This window comes from Nuphar pumila, chromosome 2, assembly GCF_984573655.1.
Source record: "Nuphar pumila chromosome 2, dmNupPumi1.hap1.1, whole genome shotgun sequence".
Classification (NCBI taxonomy): domain Eukaryota; kingdom Viridiplantae; phylum Streptophyta; class Magnoliopsida; order Nymphaeales; family Nymphaeaceae; genus Nuphar; species Nuphar pumila.
Window position 1 is genome coordinate 148,492,315 of NC_143250.1, and position 25,347 is coordinate 148,517,661.

Here is a 25,347-nt window from a genome sequence, read left to right on the forward strand (position 1 = left end):
TCCTTGACTCATACGATTCATCATTGTGATAAAGGGTGGCATGTGAACCCACATGAAGAATTAAATCGAGATAACGACATATACCTCGATTTAGTACACTTTTGGTGTCAATGGGTCAAGTGGGAGAATGCTGGACATTTTGGGTTACAGGTCCAACCCACAGTCTGACCCGGTTTGACACCTACTAGTGGGTCACGCAAGTGGCCAAGTAATGAAGATATTGGGTGGGAGTTACGTGAATGTGGAGAGACCACATTCACGTAACTGCCTAATCTCCCATTATAAATAAGGGGTTAGGGGCTACGAAGATGATGAGTGTTCATAGCCATGATCCTGCCCAAACTCAGTTCCGCATTCAGACTTAGCGGAATAGGGTCCTGCTCACCATCGACCTACGGCCTGGGCTCATTGTGGGCGTCGACCGGCTAAGGAGAACGCCGAACTTCCTACACGAACAATGGCGAATTCAGGTACGCTCCCTGTCTATGTTGATTTTACGAGGGTATCGCCAACACAAGGAAATTGAATCAAACCTGGATTTGATATAGGGTTTTGAGATTCACAACTAATTAAGAAAAAAAAAGTCTAAAATATAAATCGATGCATCTTACATGCGACATTTTATAAAGATGTAAGAATTTGGATCAAAAGAAGGGAACCTAATAATGCTATACCGGGCCGTGTTAGGTTATTAGGTTGGAGTTGGCACCGAGGTGGCAAATATCAACGATATTGGTGAATGGTGATAACAAACTTTAGAGTGACACGAGTCCTAGGCAGAAACCAATCACTACATGCCTCAACCTGGTTGAGAGAAATTTGGTGCGGGTTCTGTAGTCAGAAACTGGAATCGAGCCCGACCCTGTCCGTTCTCTTTTTTCTTTGCATATTTGTTTCAGCTTCTGTTTCGAGGTGGGGCTGAGGATAAGAAATGAGTGGAAATGAAGGGGTTCGAACCTGGGAAGAGCCGGCTGGAACTCTGATATTTGTTTATTAGCCAGATGGCATGGACAGCATGTATGTGAGTTTTTTAAATTAAAGACATGACCAGCAGCACTACCACCACACCGAGTCTCTCCTCCACGGTGTCCTCCGCTATTGGTGGAGCAACCAATAAAGCCGGTGTGAGGGTTGGGAAGAGGGCCCAACTGAGGGTGAGAGCGGAGACGATGGCAACCGAGAAGTTGGGGATCAAGATCGAGCGCAACCCTCCCGAGTCCAGACTCTCCCAGTTGGGTGTCAGGCAATGGCCCAAGTGAGCCCTCTCTCTTTCTCTTTCTCTCTCTCATAGTAGACTCTGCTTTGTTCTTTGTTTGCAATGGAACGTAAATGGTTTCTGAACAGGATCCCTCCCATTTTCCTTAAAAAATTTGTTGCCTTGTTTTCTTTGGTATTCGGGGGTGGTGAGGACGCCTGAAATGCGCTCTAAAAATACTGCCTCCGACTGGGACAAAGGAACGACTGATTTAGGTTTTCAGGAGAGAGAAGACAGCATACAAACAGAAGCTGAGGAGGTTCCAGGGTTGGAGACTATTTAGTTTTTAAGGTTTGCTTTTTTAATAGATGTAGTTTTTGTTGGGAAATTATCTCATTGGGTATAACTGAGCTTGAACCAGTTGCTTCATAGTTGTGCCACTTGCAATGGGTATTCGTGCAACCTCTCGAGCTTTCTCTACTCACGAACGTCTGTCCATAAGGATCACCTTGAGTAGGTTAGGTAGGCTTTAAACTCAAACCTTAGGCGTAGAAAATAGAGAGGGAAATAAAAGATGAGAAGAGGACTGGGGCTTATATAGGCCTCAACCCCACCAGCGTCATGAAGGGGTTCGGACGACTAACAAGGAATGACCCTTAATGACCGACTCCTAACAATAAAAGCCTTGACTACTAGGGGAAGGGAGGTTATGGGTTGGGCAAAGTCAAAGGATGAAAAGGGCAGTCAAAGGGTTAGAAATGATCCAACCATGGTCAAATCTGTTCAAAATATGGGTGAAGTCAAAAGTCAAACTTCGGAAATAAAGAGGGGGGATCTAGGAACATTGGGACAATAAAAGAGCCACACAGGAGTGTTTGACTGGGTCAAGAGAGGCTTCAACGACTTGGGTTGACTGAGTCTCAGGTTCAAAACAGTTGGTCAAGGCTTTTAAATGGGTTGATCAAAAGCTAATGAATGTCGGTCTTGGTCTTGGGGATAAAATCATCCCAAGTACTAAAAAGTATGATCAAAGGTCAAGACAAGACAAGACCAAACCGAACCTATCCGAGTAGATCCTAAACCTAAACCTAAACTCAAACTTAAATTTAAATCCAAATTCAAAGTCCAAAGTCCAAATTTAAAGTTTAAAATTCAATTGATATACCTCCAATGGGCTTTTCCCATAAATGCAACTCCCCGCTATATAAATCCATTAGAGGTTCCCTCAATCCTTCAATGTGGGACTAAACTTTTGAAATGTTTGGTAACTCAAAAACTTAGGTAAATATAATAAAAGAATAGGCAAAGTTATGGTTTACCCAATAGTTTTGAGACAAAACCACAACAATTTTTTTGGGGTTTCACTTAACATTTAGATGAGAATAAATGGCTAGGAGGTGCGTTTAGGGCCAACATAGCAGTTTGTTGGTTTTAAAAAGTTGTTCCTTCTTCTACCTGTCAATCCTTGTTTCTCCTCTTTGATGCCTTTGAGCCCGAGTTTGACCCAGGTCTCATCGACAAGGTCGAGGCGAGCCAATCAAAACGTAGTAGAGAGTTTTATTTTCGACCTTTAAATTCAAGCGAAATTCGAGATAATTTCGGACAAAAAACAGAATTTTATATGCATGTCATATATTGTTGGATGCGTCTCGGAAATCTGAGCGCAACGGTACTTTATTTTCCTCGATTCGGGTTATGGTTGTCCCAAAAATCACAATTTTCTGAAAAAGGAGAAGTTTGTCGAAACGGATCCGGGATTGGATTGGACTGGATCCAAGGCCTAGAATCCGACTTTCTATGGGTTTGGGTTCTATTTAGGTCCTACTTAAATCTGGACTTGATTCAGGTCTTGATCTATTTTCGTTTTGGGTATGGGTTTGGATCTTGGATCCGGCTCTGAATCCAAATCCAAGCCCAACGATTTTTCCAACTTTAAATTCATCTATTTTCCTCACCTTCTCTCTCCCCCTTCTTTTTTTCCTTCTCTTTCTCTTTTCTCTCTCTTTTTGAGGTCTTTTGTAGGCCCCCATAGGGGAGGTCACCCCTCCCTTCTCCAGCCCATCTAGAAGGGCTGGAGAGAGAGAACTTTTAAAAAAAAATAGAACTCTTTTATAAGAGTTTTCCAAAAATTTTAAAACTCTTCACATTTGACTTTTCAAAGTTTTATGTTTTTAAAAATCTTTCTTAAAACCACTAAGCCAAGACATGACTCTATAAAGGGTCCTAATCAACTATCAAACAGGTACGGGTTTCTCTCTTGTCTTAGATGAGAAAAAGGACATGGATTTGACTCCATGCGGTATTTTAGTAGAAATACATGCGAACGAGCAAATCCGAGTGTTTGCTCCAAGTCCCATGGATGAAATCCATGTGTTTTATGGTTTATTTGAAGGTTAATTGAAACAACGTACATATAGATGCGTTCTTATAGTAAAACAAAATTTTATTTATGAAAAATATGGATTTTCATGTGTGTGCCCCATGGTGATGTCGTTTTTTCTTTGAAGAACCCATGTTATGGATTAGTAAGGCATGTAAATATGGAAATAAAGCCAAAAACGTGGCTGCACATATGTTTATGGTAACAAATGAGATTTATTTCCTAATCTGGTTGTGTACTTTAGGAATATGAGTATACTAGCTTTATGCAAGCGTACCTTATGCAAAAAGCTCATGTACGTGTATACTGAATTTTTTCCTCTCTACTTGTACATAATCACGCCTGAAATTTTTATATCTCTGATGTTATGCTGTCAATGAAAATATGTATGTATTCTTGTTTCTTTTAGAAGTTAAAAAGGAAAAAAAAATCTTTATATGTTTACCGGGACTTTGTAGTTTCTTGGTGGGCTGGCTGTCAGGCCAGCCGAATCTGGCCTGACACGCCAGGCCCTGCTAGGTGTGGTTGGGCTCTGGTCGGGCTGCACCAGACCCAGCACGATGCTGGCTGGGCATGCCTGGCCGGGTCGGACCCAGTTCAGCCTGTCGCTGAACCAGTGCAGGCCTGGCAGTTTCCTGCCAGGCCGTGCCAAGGCTGCCCGAGACAGACCTAGCTGGTTGGGTTCAGCTGGGCCTGAACCGAGCCCCAGCTAACTGGGTGCTGGCCATGTAAAAAAAAAAGTGTCTTGGCGTGGACTAGCTGCTGCCTGGCTCTGGCAAGTGTTGCACAGGCCCACCCTATGCACTGCGGTACCCTGCCAGACCCAACCGACTCAGGCGGCTGGACTGGATCAGGGCCCAGCCTGTCAGCCATGTGCTGGCAACCCCTTACAAAAAAAAAACATATGCAGTTTGGAGTGGATATGCCCAAATTTTCTTCGCTTATGGAAATAAACTGGTTATGCTATGCCTGCAAATATTTCAAAATATGCCAAGTGTATTAGACTAAAACTTATTCTTGGTAGGTGCTCTTTTGGATACAGACAGCTTAACAATTGTTCTGACCCTAGTCAAATTAAGGCAATGTGTGTGGTGTTTGGGAAACAATTTATAAGAAATGATGGTATGAAGTCTAGCAGTATAGATCAGTGTCCTAACTCTTAAAATCCATATCAACTAACAACCTATTATTTGAGGCTATTATATGAATGACATATTTAGCATCCCAATTTAACACCATTACTCTTAACACTCTGTTATGAGCTTACATGAAACTCATGGAAACTGTAGGTTTACCTTGCTACCTTCTGCTAGTGTTTTTCAAGTTTATTGTAAACAATAGCTTTGTCCTTAATGGAAGTAAATAGTGAAATGGAAGAATCATTAAAGGTGACCCTGCAATTTCTTGCTGCATAATACACATTTATGATTTGTCTTAACGAGTTGTGGTTTATCAAATGCAATGTAAGGGATTAGATGTCAACAATATGCCTTAATTGGTAAAAGAATTGGATGAATGCACTGCTTAGAATATATTGAGATACATCTTTATCTCTATGAATGATTATTGAAAGCTTTATTCTGTATACAAAGGGGTGATGTTTCTCACATGCTTAAACTTGATTTGTGACGCATATTCGGGATATTGTTGCAAGGATGTTTACACATGCATATGTATATTATTGTTTTATGCACATCTCTAGAAATTGCATGTATGAATGTGCATTGAAAAGCGTGTGAAAAGAATGCATAAGTGGCATACACTTTATGATTTTTTTGCTTATGAGGGCATTGGTGGCCAATTGGATCATCAGGGGCTGGGTGAGCCTCGAGGACATGTTGTTCTCTGCTTTAGTGGTTTTGATGCATTGCAAAAATCAAATATGATATTATGGTTTTACTGCACTGTTCTCTGTTGCCATGGGTTGCGGTCCCGTGAAGAGCTTGGCATGCTGTTTTGTAAGCTTATGTTATTAATTTTGCATGTTGATTTGCAAGTGTAAAAGAGATGAATTAATAACAAGATAAAAAAAAGTAAAGAACAGTGTAGTTTATGTTTCCTTGATGTCCCTTCTTTAGTGTGAAAATCTTGGAGGTTGCGGTCTGGGGGAAACCGTGAGGATACAAAAATTTCGTGTGCATTGTTGGTGCCCATAAACCCGATATTGAGGTTCTTCTCCTGACTACGGTTTTAGGGAGAGTCCGTCACTTTGCCTGAGGGTGGTGTGTTTGACACAACTGTTGTTGTTTTGGTATACCAAAAAAGTGGTGCTAGTGGATGTTTTTCATGGTGGCCTCGACATTTGATGCTGTTTTCCAATGTTTCGATAGATGATGTTGTTTCCTGATATCGGTCGAGGGCTAAGTTTGGAACCCAGTAATAAAATACAAATTGTGTGTTAAGCTACCCTGAGAACCTAACTTGACCTTGAGGTTTTTTTACCCGTTTGGTGTTAAGCTACCCTGGGAACCTAAGATGAGAGAGAATCGTTTACGGTGGTTTGGACATATTCGGCGAAGGCCTAATGATGCTCCAGTTAGAAGGATGGAGAAATGAAAAAATATATTAGTTAAAAGAGGTCGGGTAGGCCTAAGAAGACATGGATGGAGGTGATAGGAAAGGATATGAATGCTTTGAACCTCACCGAGGACATGACATTGGATAAAAATGATTGGAGAAGGATTCTTGTGGAAGACCCAGAATGATTTTCTTTTTTGGTTCATATCGCTGACCCCAATTGTTTTGGGATGAAGGCGTAGTTGTTGTTGGTGTATCCGCGGACAACAGTAATTAAAAGAAGAACTTAAATTGTATGCATTTAATAGGGCATGCATATGGAAAGAAAGAAACTTAAATGAAAGATAATAAACGGTTCATGCATTGCACATAAATCATGCATATTTACTTGTCCCCCTAGTTGTTATATGTTGGTGAATGCGTGATATTGTTCCCTAAATGCATGTTAAATGCCTTATTGCTTAAATTGTGATCCATGTTGCTTACTTAGTGTTCTCTCATGTTTAATGTTTATTTTCTTTTTGCATAAATGGTTTATTGTTTTATGATTTGGTTATGACTGTATCCCTCTAAAATTTTGCATGAATCTTATTTATATCTTTTATTCTTAGTTGATTTATTAGAGAGACCTGTACGCAGGATTCTTCAGATTCTGATACCCTACTTTATTGATCTTTCGCAGACACCTGTGATTATTAAGGTCGACTCGCTTCTGAGGGGATACGAGGGTCACAATTGCTTCAGACTGCTTCACTTACAGACAGAGTGACTCTAGTTTTGTTTCTTTTGTTTCTTTTTATTTCCTGCAGTTGTTACTTCACTTTTAACTTGAGTATGGGACTATTATAGATTCATTAATAAAAGAGTTTGGTTGGTTGGTTATGGATGATAAATGTAAGTTCGTTTATAGTGTGTAGTTACCCAGCTGAAATTGGAACTATAAGGACCCCGTGTCTCTGGGAAGTTTTCCGCAACTTTTAGAAAAAAAATTATGCATTTTCCAAAGGGTATGAGCTGGGGTCGTTACAATATGACGGTATGTTTAAAGGTATATTTTATGACAAATGGTTGTGTAATGGGGTTACCTAAAACCTTATTGAAAAATCGATATGTGCATACATACCTGTAAGTTTATTTGTTCATATGTGCTTATAAAAAAAAATCTGCATAAGTATGGTTGTGAATGAGTACGCATATCCATGTTGAGGGTTGGCTGACAGCCTAGCCGAACTAGGTTCGGCTGGCCTGTCAGAACCTGGTATCTCATTTAGGCCCAACCATTCATTGGCTGGGCAGTGTGTTTAATAAGGTAAACTGAAAAAAAAATATCGCATATGTTTGTTTCTTGATGGCAGAACTGGTAATACATGTATCATTGAGTCTGTAGGTGCATTCACATGAGTACCTAATTTTTTTGAAGTTTGAATTTACATATTTGAAGTATGGACCAGTATCTGCATGCTAAACTAATTGGAAACATGCATATGCATACATGTTTTGTCAAAGTAAATCTTATATATGTATTTGGGTGATCAAGCTGGACAAACTATCAGTCTAGCCCAGTTGGGGTTGGCTGTAAAACCCACAAAAACAAATCTTTTCGGACCCGGGTCGGGTTCAGACCCGACCTAGATCCGATAACCCATTAGGGTTATAACATCCGACGCAGGGGAGGGTTTTATTTTAAAAACCTTCTCCCCCAAGCCGCTTTCCCCCTTCCTCTACTGAAAAGGGAAACCCCTTTGGGGTTTCTCGATATGTCGCCCTCCCCATGCCTTTAAAGCGAGACGCAGGGGCGAGGGGCCTCTCACTCGAAAGGCCCTCTTGCCTGTGCCTTCTCTCTCGTTTTCCCTCTTCTGCCTCCCCGCGAGATTCATCGACAACACCACCGATTCCCCTCTCGTCTGACGTACCTCGATGCCCCCCCCCTTGCTGCGCCTCCGAGCAGCGACGTCGGCCCTCGCAGGTAAGTCATTATCTCTCTCTCTACCTATCTTCTTCTCTTTCTCCCTCTGTTTTCTCTACCCTCCCCGCGCCTCCCCTTTTCTTTCTGTGTATGTCGGGACACTGACAACCCCCTGTCACGCCTCCCCTCCCTTTCTGCAATCGTCGGGGGGACGACAGGAGGCCGGCGGCCCCTTGTCGTGCCTCCCCTCTCTCTTTGCGATCGCCAGGTGGACGACAGGAGGCCGGTGGCCCCTGTCGTGCCCTGTCGCTCTCTCTCCGCTGCCTGTTCATGGCTTCGGCAGGGGCAGTCGCCCCTGCTACCATTTGCTTCCCGACAAACAGGCACACACCCCTATTGTCGTGTCTCTTCCCGGCATGCGGGGGTACGCCTCTGCTGTCGTGGGTCTTTCCGGTAGGCAGGGGCACACCCCTGCTGCCGTGGTTCTTCCTGGCGAGCAGGGGCACACCCCTGCTGCCGTTTGTCTTCTCGACAAGCAAGGGCACACCCCTGTTGCCGCAGATTTTCCCATTAAGCAGGGGCCTCGCCCTTGCTGCCTTTGGTCTCTCGACAGGCAGGGGCACGCCCCTGCTGTCGTATGTTCCTAGTAGGCAGGGGCGAGGCCCCTGTCGACGATCAACTTTCGGAAGGCAGGGGCGCAGTCCCCCGCCTCTGTCATGTTTCTGAAGGCAGGGGTGCACCCCCTGCCACCTTCCCTTTGTTGTCCTTAGGTTGGCAGGGGCATGCTGCCCCCTTTCCTTTTTAGTTGCCATCAGAGTGGTGTGCAGGGGTTGTACCCTTGCCCCTTTCCGAACACTATTACGGCTATATCATGCTAAGTACTTTTACCTTTTCAGTTCGCGCGACGGATCTCGTTCGTACTCTACGGCCCGAGCTTCGCATCACCTACAGTCGTACGCACGTGCGACGACGCAACCTCTCGAGGTAGGGAAATGAGAGAGAGAGAAAGGGAAGGAGAGGAGAAAGAAAGAAGAAGAAGTGATACCTTCTTCTCCAACGGTCCAACCACCTTTTCCACCATTGATTTTTTTCTATTTTTCAATTTCTATCAAAGGTACGGGTCACTTCTTTTGGCATAAGTGAGAAATCGAATACCGATTCGATTCTCATGCTATACCATGATCTAAATCCATGGTTATGAAGTAAATCTATGTATTTATTTCAAGCATACATGAATAAGGATCCATAGATCCTCTTTTACATGGGTATTTTCAGTTTCTTTCATAATTTGTTTTTCTGTGCATGGGTTTTTTAAACAAAAACAGAATTTTAGGTCATGTTAAGTGAGCTTTTTAATACTTGTTATATGGTGAATTTGATTCCTACGTTAATGCATGATATGCATATGACATTGGATGCATGTACAAGTATTATGAGTAGAAAAGAAATTTCTGTAGAAGCATGCTGGCCGTATGTTGGTTTATGAAATAAAAGATGTTTATTGCATAACCGGGTGGTATGTCTTATGAATTTGAGTATACTCGTTCTATGTACGGGTTCTTTGTGTTAAATTTCCATGTACGTGCATAATGAAATCTGTATATATTGCATTAAGCATGCTTGAGGTTCTGAAAGTTATTTAAGAGTACTTTCATAAACATAAAGCAATGTATTTTTGGGCATAGGCTGGCTGGCAGCCAGCCGAGTGATACTCAGCTGACTGCCAGACTCTGGCAGGTGATGCACAGGCTCAACTTGTGCTCTGTTGTGCCTTGCCAGGCCCAGCCGACTCAGCCGGCTGGAATGTATCATAACCCAGTCAGTCGACTGGGTGCCGACAGTGTCTTATAAAAAAAAAGAAGAGTTTTTTTTTCTTTTTCTGTAGGCTGGCAGTTTGGCTGGCCTGACAGGCCGAGCTATGTGGGCAGCTGAGCCCGGCCGAGTAGTTGGCTGGGCATATATTGAAAAAAAAATGGATGAATGAAATATATGTTTTTGAAAACTGAGTTCTTTAAAGCTAAGAGAAGACTTACTTGAAGAGGTGGTTGACCTGTTTGGGTTCAGCTGGAGCAGGGCTGAACCCTAGTCAATAAGGTCGACTAGGCTCGATAAGCCAACTACAAGAAAAAAAAGTATTTCTATATATTCCTTGATGTTTTTTAAATCTGAAATTTTACATTTGGTATCCATGTTAAATTCCAGATCAAGGTTATATACATGTGTGTTAATTCTAATACATGTTATGAATAAAAAGTTTTGGGTGTTGAATGGATGTGATGTGCTGAATCAAAGTAATGTATAGTTGACCCATATACATGTGCCTAATTGAATAAATGTGTTGTGCATGAGTGTAGCTACATGGAAATTTTGTGAGCATGTGTAAAATCTGAAATTTTAGATTTATGTTGCATATGTATTAGTTGCCCAAGGGGTCACATGTTTAAAGAGATCCCTGAATGTAAACTTGCGTGTGACATAAGTATGTGAATCAAAACATGCATTTGCCATGAATAAATGCATTGAATTGAAGCGATGCATTTGACATGAATGAGAATCAATTGGAAGCATGTGATGAATATGAAGTTGTTAACTCATGCACCTGTATATGCCCATCATTGTTCTATGTGCATCTTTAATTGGCGTGCATGAATATGCATTGTGAAACATTTGTGGTATGTTATTTAAGGTTTTTGCATATGGTGCATCGATGATCGAAATGAATCATCGCGGGGCCTGGTGAGCCTCAAGCTTTGGGTTGCTCCTTTATTTACTTTAAATGCATCGCAAAAATCATATTTATTTTTATTGCACTATATTGCACTGTTCTATGTGTTTCACGGGTGGAAGTCCCGTGATGGTTCTCGCAGGGATAGATGTAAGCTTTTGCCTTTGCTTTTGCATGCTGAATTGCAAAACTCAATAATTGACTTTTAATAAAAAGATAACGAATAAGAACAATGTAATATACATTCTGGGATCTTTCATCGGAAGAATGAGAATCGTGGATATTCGATTTTGGGGGACCACGAGAATACAAAAACTCTGTGTGCTTTACTTTGACCCCTGAACCTAATATTGAGGTTCTTTCTCCTGTCCACGGTTTTAGGGAGAGTCCGTCACTTTACCTGGGGGTGGTGTGTTCGACACAACTGTTATTTTGGTATACCAAAAATATGATACTTATGGGCGTGAAGGGTCCCTAGTGTCCCCGACATTAGATGTGAAGGTCTAATGTTCCGAAGGTGATTCGGCCGAGGGCTAAGTTTGAAACCTAGTAATAAAATACAAATTGTATGTTAAGCTACCCTGAAAACCAAACTTGACCTTGGAGAAATTGTACCCACTTGGTGTATCCACGTGCAACAGTAATTAAAAAGAAAAACTTAAATTATATGCATTTAATAGGGCATGCATATGGAAAAGAAAAACCTTAAGGAAAGATAATAAAGTGTTCATGCATTGTACATAAATCATGCATATTCTTGTTATGCATTAGAACATGCATATTTTACCAGTTTCCTTAATTATTACATGTTGGTGAATGCATATTATTGTTCCCTAGTACATGTCATATGGTTGTATTGCTTAAATAGTGATTCTTGCTATTGTTTATATGTTTCTTTATGCTTAATAAATGCTCCCTGTTGCATGAATGCTAATTTGAATTATGTAATTGTCATAATTGCATTCCTCTGAACTATTGCATGAAATCTTATCTGTGTTCTTTATGGTCATTTATTTCATTAGAGGGATTCGTACGCAGAATTCTTTGGATTTTCGACACCCTCTATTTGTGCTTTTTCGCAACCGTAGGAGACCAATGAAGTGATGTTATCATCGCAAAATTTTTAACTTTTGCAAATCAAACTGACCTTTGAAAAAAGTTTTTTTGAAAATAACTCGCCTCCGTTTTTAAAATGCGGGAAAATTCCGTAGAATGGGACTCGCCTGTCGGTACGAGGTTCAACCGTTCCTGCCACCTTTAACAGGGGTAATTGAACCAAGGATCAATCTTATGCTCTACTCTATTCAACTTGTCTAAATCATATTCTAATTTCTAAATGCACATAGAATCAGGCATGTGCTATGAATTTTCAGAAAATGCACATTTGAAAACATGATGTTTGCTTTGAATGATTGAAATATTTAGCAAATGTAAATCTTGGATATCACATGAAAAATCGTGAATTGGGATTTGAAATATACTCCTGAGAGAAGTAAAAATCGATTTTGAGGAATCCTTGACATTTGGTGAAAATCGATTCTGAGAGACTTGGTTTCTCTGAATTCAAACTTGGAAATTGAAATTCTAACTTAGAAAATTTGAATTTGGAACTTGGGAAATACTTTAAATATCCTTTGAAATTCAATGTCTTTGGGAAAATCGATTTTGCTATAAGACTTAGGAGATTTTGAGAAAATGAACTTCTTTGAATTGAAATTTGAATTGGAATTGGCAAATGCATGAAATGAATGAATATAGATTTGAGGAATTGAGAAATACTTTTTGTATTTTTGAGAAATGCAGTGCATTTTGAAGTTAGCCTAAGAGTGTAGGCTGAATGTGGCTAATGTGAAGATCATAAATCTAAGTATCATTCATATTCTGACTATGGCCATAAATACGAATTCTACCAAGTTTATAAACTTCATAAAAGCTAGTGTATGTGCCATTCGTGTAGACCATAGTGAATTTGTAAAAATATGCATGAATCATCATCCATCACACATTAACATTATAAACTATATGCAATGCAACCTAAGCTAAGCAGGAAATATAAATTCTTATTCCAAAGTTTAATTACAAGTTACATCACTATTGAAATTTAAATACATGAAAAATAAAGTCTTCAGTGTACCTGCAAAACTAGAAAACTTGGTTAATGAAAATATGTTGGCTTTTCTAGATTTATCCAACAATATCAGGAAATTGTTGGATTTTGCTAGATATAAGCCTTTTTGCCATGATTCCCTTAAATCAAAATGATAAAATATGAAGAAATAATAAAGGTAAAATATGAAATTTCGAAATTGGGGTCAAAATGACCAAAATACCCCTAATAACAAGACTATGACCTTGAAATTAGGGTTTTTAGAAAGATATTTTGATAAAATGCAAGTTTTGAAATTTGAATGGAATAAACTCAAACCAAATATGCTATGACATGATTAAAAATATGAAATTAGGGTTAGGGATTTCGAAATTTAGGTCAAATGACCAAATTGCCCCCGATAGCAAGACTATGGCCTTGAAATCAGGGTTTTCTGAAATAGATTTTAGTAAAAACTTAGGTTTTATGCACTAAATGAAATCAAATGAGCATAAAATTAAACCTAAAGCATCCTAATATGATTATGAACATGATTAAACCCTAAAAATATATGCTTATGCACGAAAATCCAATAATATCACAAATTTTGTGATTTTAGCAGTGTTTTTGGATCTTTCAGGAACCCGGTTTTGCAATTTGCTTAATTCAGCCATCAAATGGATTCCAAAATCCATAAAAATTGGTACCTGAACTTGTTGTAACCCTAATGTCGAATTGGAATTATAAAAATAATTTTTTGACATTAAATTAATCCGAAAATTGCATTAAACCCTAAAAATATGCTATTTTTGACCTAATTCACCAACCAGTTTCAATCCAAGACCTGAATCAGGGGTCAAATCTCCATAGAAATTTATGAAATTTTACAGAAACTAACTAGAAAGGAAAACAGAGATTTCCCAATTTACAGATCGGAAAAATCATCTCTGGTTAGGGAGAAACCCTTCCGGCAATCTGAGCTAAAATATATCACTCTTAACAGGGATTAAAACAACTATTCCAGATTGAAAATACAGACATAAATAGAAATTCTAAACAAAAATCTCTGAAATTTTAATGGTGAACAGTAGACAGAAAAATAACAATACTCACTTTTTACAGATCTAAAATCGGATCTGTGGTTTGGGATTTATCACTAACACAAGTCTGATTAGGGTTTTGGTAAACCTTAACGAGTTTTAAATTTAAAAACAGATTCTCTAAAAGGGGAAAAATACTAAACAGTGATCAAAAAATCCGAAAATTTCACAGCAGACAGATCTATTCAATGTGAATCCATATCACTTTACAGATCTAAAATCGGATATAAGATGAGAGAAATATCATCACAGCAAGTTACCTTCTTGATTTTAACCACGATTTTAAAGCTTTAAAAACCCGATTTAATGTCTGATTTTTTTGACAGGGTTCCCGAGATCCAAAACCTCTGATTTTTCTACAGTAACTCAATAACTCATGCATTCACCACATATAAAAAAATCAGAAATAAACAATGAGTGCTTCAATCCGAAATAACATCATCTTTACTGTTCTAAACCTAAAACACACAGAAATTTAAGAAACTTGAAAAACCATGCATTAACTAATGTAAATAAATAAAATAAACCATAAAACAGTAAATAAAAATTATTTTTATGCTGTAGAACGTAAAACAAACATGAATAAACCATGAAAATAAATTAAAAACAGGGAATCAATGGCTGGAATTTGATATCACCTTTAAAACATAGATTTAACCCATTAAAAAGGGTAAATCATATATTTTATTGGTTAATAATGCAAAGAATCATGTTAAAATCAATTCTAATGGATTAAAATCTCTGTAAGTTATCCAAAACAGGGTTAGATCACCTTCTTGGATCGTTCTTGCTGGTTCTTGATAGTTCTTGAGGTGAAACCATGGTTGATCTTCCATAAGGAGGGGTGTCCAAGCCTAAATCTAGGTTTAAAGCATTAAAAAGCATTAAATAAAATAAGAAAAGTGAAGAAGTTCATACCTTGGAGTTGCAGCAATGAAGGAAGGGTTGGAGAGGAGAGAGAAGCTCCAAGAATCCAATAGGAGAGAGAGAGGAAAATCGACCCCCTAGGGGTCCCTATTTATAGAATTTTTTTAGGTTTTAAAAATTGACAATTTAAAAATTTTTGGACTCTTCTAAGGGGGGCGATTTTGGGGTGGAGTTACCTAACTACCCCTAGTCTAAATTATCCTAAATAATTCCTAATTAACACCTAGCTAAACCTAAAAATCCCCCAAATGTGGTGCCACTTGGCATTCTCTCACATTGGGTTTTTAAAACACTTTTAAAAACCTTTAAAAACACTAGTTTTAAAAACTAACTTTCAAAAATGAGTTTTTCAAAATGGTTTTGACTCTTCTAAACCTCTAACACTAACCAAGACATCAACTAACCCTAGTCTAGCCCTGACTTACTCGAATATGGCGCCACCCCGAGTGGGCCCTACTTGAGTTTTTCAAAAAGCGATTTTAAAACTTGAAATTGAAGGAGTTTTCAAAAGATTTTCAAAAGTAAACTTAAAATTAGGATTTTTGAAATGACATAAGGTCCTAACTGAGTTAGAATTCCTCTGGATATGGTGCCAACTGAGTGGGCCCACATCGAATTTTGAACATTTTTGAAATAAACACTGAAAATGGCTTTGAAAAAGGGTTAAAATTGACATTTGAAATTCAAGATCTTTGAAAATAGGGTCTCAAGCGAACTGGAACTCCGGGTTAGAGTCCTGAACTCTTAGGACTCTGAGATTTTAGATTTTAAAAGCCAAATGAAAGAATTTTCAAAAGATTTTATTAAGAAATGATGAAACAAGTCAGAAAACACAGTCAGGGTTAGACTCCTAACCCAACCGAACTCTAAAATAGAGTCCTGAACTAACTGGACTCTGTAAAATGACCTAAATTTTGAAAGCAAAAGGAAAAGATTGAAAATGGAAGTAAAACTGACCTCACAACAGACTCCTGACCGGATCAGGACTCTGAGACAGAGTCCTGATCGGACTGAAACTTTCAAAATTTTGAGAAATTTGATGAATAGAGGAATTCAGAAGCGACACCACCTCAATGGGTCTCATCTGTGACTTGAAATCGATTAAAATTTGAATTTGAAATGAATCCAGATTGTTTTCTGAGAAAATATTTCGAAATACAAAGTCCTGGGGTTGGAAAATGACAGAGTATTGAGTAAAAACCCAGGTTTTGAAATTGATTTTGAGATAAAGCTTTAAAATTCAAATCTGGATTGAATGTTTTGAAATAGGAGTGCTGGATCTCGAAAATGAGATGGGATGACATGCAATGCTATGTAATGCAATGAGATGTGATGAAATGAAATGCAAAATACATGCAATGATATGCAATAATCTGTGATGACCTATAAAACGGACAAACACTGGATGAGGGTGAAAATTTGGGGTGTTTACAAGTGACTAGCTTCTGATAGAGTTACGGGCATCACATTTTTGCTGGACAACTCATAGTAGGACAACGTGACTCAGTTTTTTTCTTTATTTACTTTTATGTCATTAAAATAACTCTGATATATCTTTTGCAATTATTGTTAGATACTCTTTCTTTCATGATTAATAAATAATGAGTTGCTATGGTTTGAGATGATGCATGTAAGCTCTATTGTGGTTGATTGTTTTATCCAATTGCAAGTGAAACTGTCAAGACTCTGGGTTTCTGGGATTGTTTCCACACTTTTAAAAAAAAATTGTGTTTTCAAGGGGTATGAGTTGGCGTCGTTACAAGTTTGGTATAAGAGAAACCACAAAATCTTACACTTTTATCATTCTTTTAGTATTAAATTTTTAAATTTTGGTAAGTGAGCCCTGTCCTGAAGTGTCAACAAGTCGTGCCTCGTACTCCAGAGCAGTCTCCTTCACTAGTAAGGCTATTTAATACTTTTATTTAAAGCATATGAACTCTTTATGATTGATTACATTCATAGTTTAAAATTTCATTTGGTGTGAATTTAAAAGTCTTAGTGAGATTGTATGAAAGTAAATTGTCTGAGATCAATCCTATGGGGGTAGGGATGTAATATTGCATATTTTTGTACTTAGTCATTTCATGAGATTTTCGAAAATTTGGCTGTCTGGGAGAAAAATTGTTTGAGGCTCGATTTTCAGATCGATGTCTTTGAGTCTGGGCTTGGCCCAGGTTCCATCGACAATGTCGTAACGAGCCAATCGAAGTGAGATAAGGAGTTTTATTTTTTACTTTTAAATTGAAGCAAAATTCAGGTTATTTTCGGTCGAAACTCAGATTTGGTATTCGTGTAATATATCGTGGGATGCATCTTGAAATTCTGAGCGCAACGATATTTTACTTTTCTGAATTCGAGTCTCGATTTGCTTGAAAATCACATTTTTCTGAAAACTGAGCAGTTTGTCGAAATGGATCCGGAGTTGGATCGGATTCGATCCAAGGCCTACGATCCAAACTAATATAGATTTGGGTTTTATTTAAGTCCTACTTAAATCTGGATTTGATCCAGATCTTGATTCATTTTTATTTTTGGTATGTGTTTGGATTTTTGATCCGGATCCAAATCCAAGCCCAATGTTTTTCCAGCTTTAAATTCAATATAAAGCCTTAATTTGAAGTTTAATAAGGTTGATTGAGATAACTAGTTATGAATTTATAGATTTCGCTTTTTGTTATAGAACGATTAGAGAATCAGATCTTAGATCTCGATATGGGGTTATGCTTGGGTCTTTTGAGGAAAGATGGGGCCATTTTGAGAATGACACCTTGAGAGAAGTCATGACAGTTGGCCGCACAATGCCTTGAGATATGAGAATAAGTTAAGGTTATTTCAGACAAAGAGTCTTGTTAGAAATAGCTAGGACAAAAAATGATAACCTGATTATGATAAAATATAGAGACCCCATTCAAGCAACAAATGTGTATTAAGGAAATCACACATATTTTTTTCAACTGAAACCTTTTTTAAGAACTCATTATGAGTTGTTTTGATCACTTTAAAAGCATACATGTTTCGGAATACACACACATGTTGTGCATCTTCGTCAATACAAATTAACTCAGACTACGATCTCTATGGAGAGCCATTCAATGAAATTTCGTGGGCAAAATTCTTTTAAGAGGGGTAGGATATAAAACCCCCCAAAAAAAATCTTTTCGGACCCAGGTCGGATTCGGACCCGACCCGGATCCGATAACCCATTAGGGTTATAACACCCGATGCAGGGGAAGATTTTATTTTAAAAACGTTCTCCCCTACGCCGCTTTCCCCCTTCCTCTCTTTGCTGAAAAGGGAAACCCCTTTAGGGTTTCTCGATATGTTGCCCTCCCCATGCCTTTAAAGCGATATGTAGGGGCAAGGGGCCTCTCACTCGAAAGGCCCTCTCGCCTATGCCTTCTCTCTTGTTTTCCCTCTTCCGCCTCCCCGCGAGATTCACCAACAACACCACTGATTCTCCTCCTGTCCGCCGTACCTCGACGACGCCCCCCTTGCTGCGCCTTCGAGCAGCGACGTCGGCCCTTGCAGGTAAGTCGCTATCTCTCTCTCTCTACCTGTCTTATTCTCTTTCTCCCTCTGTTTTCTCTTCCCTCCCCGCGCCTCCCCTTTTCTCTGTGTATGCCGGGAGGTTGACAGCCCCATGTCGCTCCTCCCCTCTCCCTTTGCATGCGTCGGGAGGACGGCCCCCTATCATGCCTCCCCTCCCTCTCTTCCATCGTCGGGGCACGACAGGAGGCTGGCGGCCCCTTGTCGCGCCTCCACTCTCTCTCTCTGATCGCCAGGTGGACGACAGGAGGTCGGTGGCCCCTACCGTGCCCTCCCTCTCTCTCTCTGCCGCCTGTTCATGGCTTCGGCAGGGACAATCGCCCCTGCTACCATTTGCTTCCCGGCAGGCAGGGGCACACCCCTATTGCCGTGGCTCTTCCTGGCATGCGGGGGTACGCCCCTGCTGTCGTGGGTCTTCTCGGTAGGCAGGGGCACACCTCTGCTGTCGTTTGTCTTCCCGACAAGTAGGGGCATGTTAAATGGGCTCAGGGGACGCTGCCCTAATTGATATCCTGCACAAAAAACAAAAAACAAATGGAGAGAGAGAGAGAGAGAGAGAGAGAGAGAGAGAGAGAGAGAGAGAGAGAGAGAGAGAGAGAGCTGCGCAAAGGCAAGGGCTGCTTTGAATATTTTCAACGCACAGACATCGAGCCCTAAACATTGTAATGAAATATGCGGAAAAGCAAAGAGTGCGTTAAGCACTTACAACATCCACTAATGAACAAACAAAAGGGCTAACACCCAAACCCACAAGAGACAACACAACATAAAAATATAAATGTCTCTTATTGAAAAGAGAGAGAGCTCTCAAGAGTGAAGAATACAAGAGGGGTTCACCCCTATTTATACACAAAAGAAGGAGAGGAGGGGTGGCCTTAAAAGAAGAGCCACCTAGGGGCTCCCATGGAGTCGTTGGGAGCCCCCAACGGTCACAAATGTGACCGTTGGGGCCCCCATCGACTCCATGGTGGGGCCCCTTTTAGGTGGGCAGAAATACAAAAAAAAGAACATAAAAATAAAAAAAGAATTTAAAAAAAAATAAATGAAAAGAAACAAGTACCCCTATCGGGTACTTGTGAAATGACTAAAATACCCCTATTGGGTATTTTAGATAATACATATATATATGAATTACATGTATTTTAACACCCTCCTTTAAGCTTTACGGGGATATAACCGAAAGCTTGTTAAGGAGAAAAAAAAAACGAGGAGCAGCAAGGGCCTTAGTGTAGAAGTCCGCCAACTGGTACTCAGATGTGACGTAAGGTAGTGCTATGATTCCTCTTAGGTATTCATCACGTACGTAATGGCAGTCCATCTCAATATGCTTAGTACGCTCATGGAAGGTGTGATTGCTTGCAATATAAATTGCGCTTTTGTTGTCACAACACATCTTCGAAGGAGTAGAGATGACAATGCCCATATCACTGAGGAGAATTCTTAGCCATACAAGTTTCATGGTTGTAGTGGCCATGACACGATATTCCGCTTCTGTTGAGGAAAATGATACTTTGTGCTGCTTCTTGCATCTCTAAGAAATCATAGTCACCTAAGAAAACACAAAATCTTGTAGTTGAGACTCGGTCATTGGGATTTCCTCCCCAATGCAATTAAATCAAGTGATGAGGAGGAGGAAAAAAAATCTCCCTTAGTTATGGTGTTTTTGATATATCTGACGATCCTTAAGACTGCACTCATGTGCACGGTTGTAGGTGCATGTTGAAACTGACTGACAAAGTGGACAACATGAGCTATGTCTGACCGAATAATGGATAAGTAGGTTAGAGACCCAACAAGTTGCCAGTAGTGAGTAGGATCCTCGAGAGGTGTTCAATCTTCCAACCTTAATTTTGCATTGATGACTTCAGGGGTTTCTGTCTTCTTATCATCGGAGATACCAGATTTGGAACAAATGTCAGCAGCTAGTTTCATCTGAGAGAGAATGTACCCTCGAGGAGAGTACGCCACTTCAATCCCTAAAAAATATCTTAAGAAACCAAGGTCAGACATGTCAAAATGTTCTTTTAAAACTTTCTTAATATCATAAATTCCTTGCTCATCACTTCCAGTGATGACCATATCATCAACATAAAGTAGTAAAATAACTACTGAAGACCCTGCACTTTTCACAAACAAAGCAGTGTCAGTATAACATGAACGAAAATTCAAACTTGTCATTACATTACTAAATCTATCATGCCAAGCTTTTGGGGCTTGTTTTAAACCATATAATGCCTTTTTAAGTTTGGGAATTTTATTTTTATCAATACATACTCCTGGTGGGAGATCCATGTAAACTTCTTCATTTAATTCGACATTCAGGAATGCATTCTTAACATCTAGTTGATAGATATGCCATTTTTTGACTGACGCAATGGCGATAAAAGTCCTAACACTAGTCATTCTAGCAACAGGTGCGAAGGTTTCTTCATAATCTATACCATATTCTTGAGCATATCCTTTAGCTACTAACCGAGCTTTATAACGTTCTAATGAACCATCACTTTTAGTTTTAATTTTGAAGACCCATCTACATCCAATTGATTTCTTTCCAGTGGGTAACGAAGTTATTTCCCAAGTTTTTGCCTTTTCAAGGGCACTAAGCTCTAAGTTCATGGCTTCAACCCATTGGGGAATATTTTTGGCCTCATTATAGTGTGAAGGTTCATGAAATGAGTGCAATGCAATTAGACACGCTCTATACCTTGGAGTTAGGGACTCATAGGAAACAAACCTATTAGGAGGATTGAAGATCCGACCGGATCTCCTTAAAGAGGTTTCTTCTATGTTGGATCCTTGAGAGTATTTTTCTAAGGCGCTCATTTGAGTTTGTTGACCACGCCTAACATAGGTTTGGATTGGTCTATCACTTTCATCTACAATATTATCAAGAGGAATATCCTCTAGGTCATTCAAAGACTCATTAGAGATTTCCGCTTCTTGAGGAGTCTCATCTTCTTGAGATAGAAGATCAAATAAAAAAGCATATTCACTTTCGTCAATATCTTTAGTTTTCACAAAACTATTTTCATTTTCTAAAAAGGTTACATCTTTGGATACCTAAAGTTTGTTATTTTTCAAGTCAAAACATCTAAAACCCTTTTGATTTTCTCTATAGCTTTAGGAAATAATTTGTCCCGTTTATGTGTAAGGACAAAACATTTACACCCAAAAATTCTTAATCTATTGAAATCGGGTGTTCTTGCAAATAGTTTTTCATATGGAGATGTATTTTGTAAGGATGAAGATATCATTCTATTTATTAAGTAAGTTGAGGTTAAGGCCGCTTCGGCCCAAAAACTATTCAAAATTTCTTTGGAAATAAGGAGTGTCCTAGTGGTTTCCATGATGTGTCTATGCTTTCTTTCGGCCAAGCCGTTTTGTTGGGGAGTCCTAGGACACGATCTTTGATGACAAATTCCATTTACTTCTAAATAATTTTGAAATTCATTTGATAAATATTCTCCACCCGAATCGGATCTAAGAGTAGAGATATTACTTAAAAATTGATTTTTAACTATCATATGAATTTTTTTGAAGAAGTCAAAGACTTCGGATTTTAAATTGAGAAAGTAGATCCACACATACCTAGTGTAGTCATCAATGAAAGTAACGTAATAGGAGTACCCTCCTTTAGACATGACCGGGGAAGGACCCCAAACGTCCGAATGGACTAACTCAAAAGGTCTTTTGGACACAAAAGTTCGGTTTGGAAAAGAAGTGGATTTCATTTTGCCAAAAAATACAACTCTTGCAAACAAAATGTTTCTCATTAAAAAATTTCTTTCCAAATGGAAAGAAGTACATTTTTGAGAAACTTGGATGTCCAAGTCTTTGATGCCAAATTTCAATATTTTTATCTTGGACATGGTTACAAAAAGAGTTAGTGGGGAGTTTCAAGTTGCTTATATAATAGAGATCTCCCCCCCTATGGCCTTGCCCAATCTGCTTTCCGGACCAAAGATCCTGTATAGAGCAATCCTTAGTTAAGAAGGAGATTTCACATCCATGATCACATATTTGAGCAACAGAGAGGAGATTTAAATTAAGTTGAGGTACAACTCTCACGTTTGGCACAAAGAAATCTTTGGAAAAGTTTAAAGTTCTAAAACTTTTTACTTGTAAAGATGTACCATCGGCAGTTGAAACATAGGAGTTTTTATAGTTATTACACAAATCGGAAAGCTCATTTTCAAGCAGGGTCATATGAAAGGAAGCTCCAGAGTCAAGGATCTAAGAAGACATACCTGGAGGAGAGGAAGAAGCGATGGCGGCACTCGAGGTTGATGGTATCTTGAGTAGAGTTTGTAGTGCTTTCGATAGTTGAGCAAGAGAAAAAGATTCATTCCCTTTGATGGTTTCCTCTTTCTTTTGAGTAGCTTCTTCAACGAAAGCAACCTTATTTTTAGGTGTTTCATTCAACTTAGGGCAATTAGGTCTTATATGACCCGACTCTTGACAATGATGACAAATGACTTTTCTATAGTTGCCATTATAATTATTTTGCCTTCCAAAATGTGGAGGTTTGTAAGCTTTCATATGGTTGCCGGGTTTTGATACGACCAAGACATCATCTCCTCCTTTAATCATGCCAAGACGAGTTTCTTCTTGGCATATTTCGGCTATGGCATCTTCCAAGGGAAGAGGCTTAGATCTATGAAGAAAGGAAGATCTAACTTATTCATATTCAGGCCTAAGCCCATGTAAAAATTGGAAAAAGTGCTCTTTTTCCATTTGTTCTCTCCTTAATTCCACATCCACACTAGAAACCCATTTTGGTTCTAGTAAAGATAGTTCATCCCATAGGGGTCCAAGAGTGCTAAAGTAATCCCTTACACTCATTTCTCCTTACTTGATAGTTCGGATTTTTTCTTGAAGAAAGAATTGACGAGCAAAGTCTTTTTGAGTAAACATACCTTTCATAAAGAATCATGCTTCATTAGCAATTCGAAACTTGGCAATGTTGGCGCAAATCTTGAGCTCCACATTGTTCATGAACCAAGCAAGAATCTTGGCATGCTTACTTTTCCAATCTTCCACTTTAGATTGGTGATCTTCAATGGCCTTCATGCGGACATTTTCTTCAAGAGCTTTTTCTTGATCACCATCCATCTTAGTTAGTTGGAGTTGTGGTTTCGGAATGGTGCCCATAACGTATCCTCAAAGTTTTTTACCTTTGAGGTTGTTCTCCATGGCGGCGGCCCACATCATGTAGTTGGAGCCATTGAGCTTGAAGGAGAGATCAATCTTTTGTTCTCCTTCCATTTTAATCACTCACAAGAGGACAAACGAAGAGAGATACAACAAGAAAAAAAAAAATAGCTACACAACTAGCTATATTAAGAAGAAGAGCATACAAAAGGCTCTGATACCATGTAATGAAATATGCGGAAAAGCAAAGAGTGTGTTAAGCACTTACAACATCTACTGATGAACAAACAAAAGGGCTAACACCCAAACCCATAAGAGACAACACAACATAAAAATATAAATGTCTCTTATTGAAAAGAGAGAGAGCTCTCAAGAGTGAAGAATACAAGAGGGGTTCACCCTTATTTATACACAAAAGAAGGAGAGGAGGGGTGGCCTTATGGCCTTAAAAGAAGAGCCACCTAGGGGCTCCCATGGAGTCGTTGAGAGCCCCCAACGGTCACAAATGTGACCGTTGGGGGCCCCATTGACTCCATGGTGGGGCCCCTTTTAGGCAGGCAAAAATACAAAAAAATAAAAAAAAGAATTTACAAAAAAATAAATGAAAAGAAACAAGTACCCCTATCAGGTACTTGTGAAATGACTACAATACCCCTATTAGGTATTTTAGATAATACATATATATATGTATATGAACATATATATATATATATATACATATATTGCATGTATTTTAACAAACATTACATATAAACAAATTACAATGGCTATATTACATAAATGCCATTAATGAAAACCCTATGCACGTTAACATGTTAACAACATCGTGCGTATGGATCTGGATCCAGACCCATACGCATGTTCTATTTTAACACCCTCCCTCAAGTTGTACGTGGTCTTGGAGCATGTACAACTTGCCTTTTAACAACCAGAATTGATGTCCTGTTAACCCTTTGGTAAAAAAGTCTGCTACTTGGTCTTCTGTTCGAACATGACGTAGTTCTATCTCTTTCATCTTGACTTTCTACCGTATGAAGTGTTGATCAATCTCAATATGTTTTGTTCTGATATGCTGAATGGGGTTACATGCAATATTTATTTCGCTTTGATTGTCGCATAGAAGAGATAATCGAATAATTGTCTCCCCAAGATCACTTAATAAGTGCCTAATCCATGTAACTTCTGCTGTGCCTGCAGCCATCGACCTGTATTCTGCTTCTGTACTCGATCGTGCCACTGCTTTTTGCTTTCTACTGCTCCAAGACACTAAATTATGTTCAATGTACACACAATATCCAGAGACAGACCGTCTCTCATCTGGATCTCCTGCCCAATCTGCATCTGTGTAAGTGATGAGTTCATGGCCTTGATGTAGGTTATTATTCTTGCGATAAACAAGTTCGTCTCCTATAGCTCCCTTTAAATAACGTAGAATGCGCTTCACGGCTTCCATATGACCTTCCGTTGGAGCATGCATAAACTGCGATACCTGATTGATGACATAAACTATATCTGGTCTGGTAAAGGTCAAATATTGCAGCATCCCTACAATACTTCTATACGTTGTAGGATTGACACAAAGGTGGCCATCTTCAGAGCTCAGCCTTTGATGTAATACACTTGGAGTGGTGACTGGTTTGTAATTGGTCATCTCGGCCCTTTCCAGAAGGTCAAGTGTGTACTTTTGTTGCATGAGTGTCAATGTGTCTCTTTGTCTGTCAACCTCTACACTAAGGAAGTATCTCAACTCCCCCAAATCTTTTATCTTGAAAGCTTTCATCAAAAATCGCTTTATTTCTTGTAGATGATTATCT

General features: G+C 39.1%; 1 protein-coding gene across 1 annotated transcript in view; it reads left to right on the forward strand.

Moving 5' to 3' along the window:
- The first annotated feature begins 1,006 nt into the window (after positions 1-1,006).
- The window catches only part of LOC149847604 (uncharacterized), a 47,072-nt gene continuing 22,731 nt past the window's right edge, over positions 1,007-25,347 (forward strand). Inside the window, exon 1 of the mRNA XM_089997120.1 lies at positions 1,007-1,255. Coding sequence (XP_089853246.1) covers positions 1,044-1,255 — 212 coding nt within the window. The 5' untranslated portion in view covers positions 1,007-1,043. The remainder of the gene's footprint in view (positions 1,256-25,347) is intronic.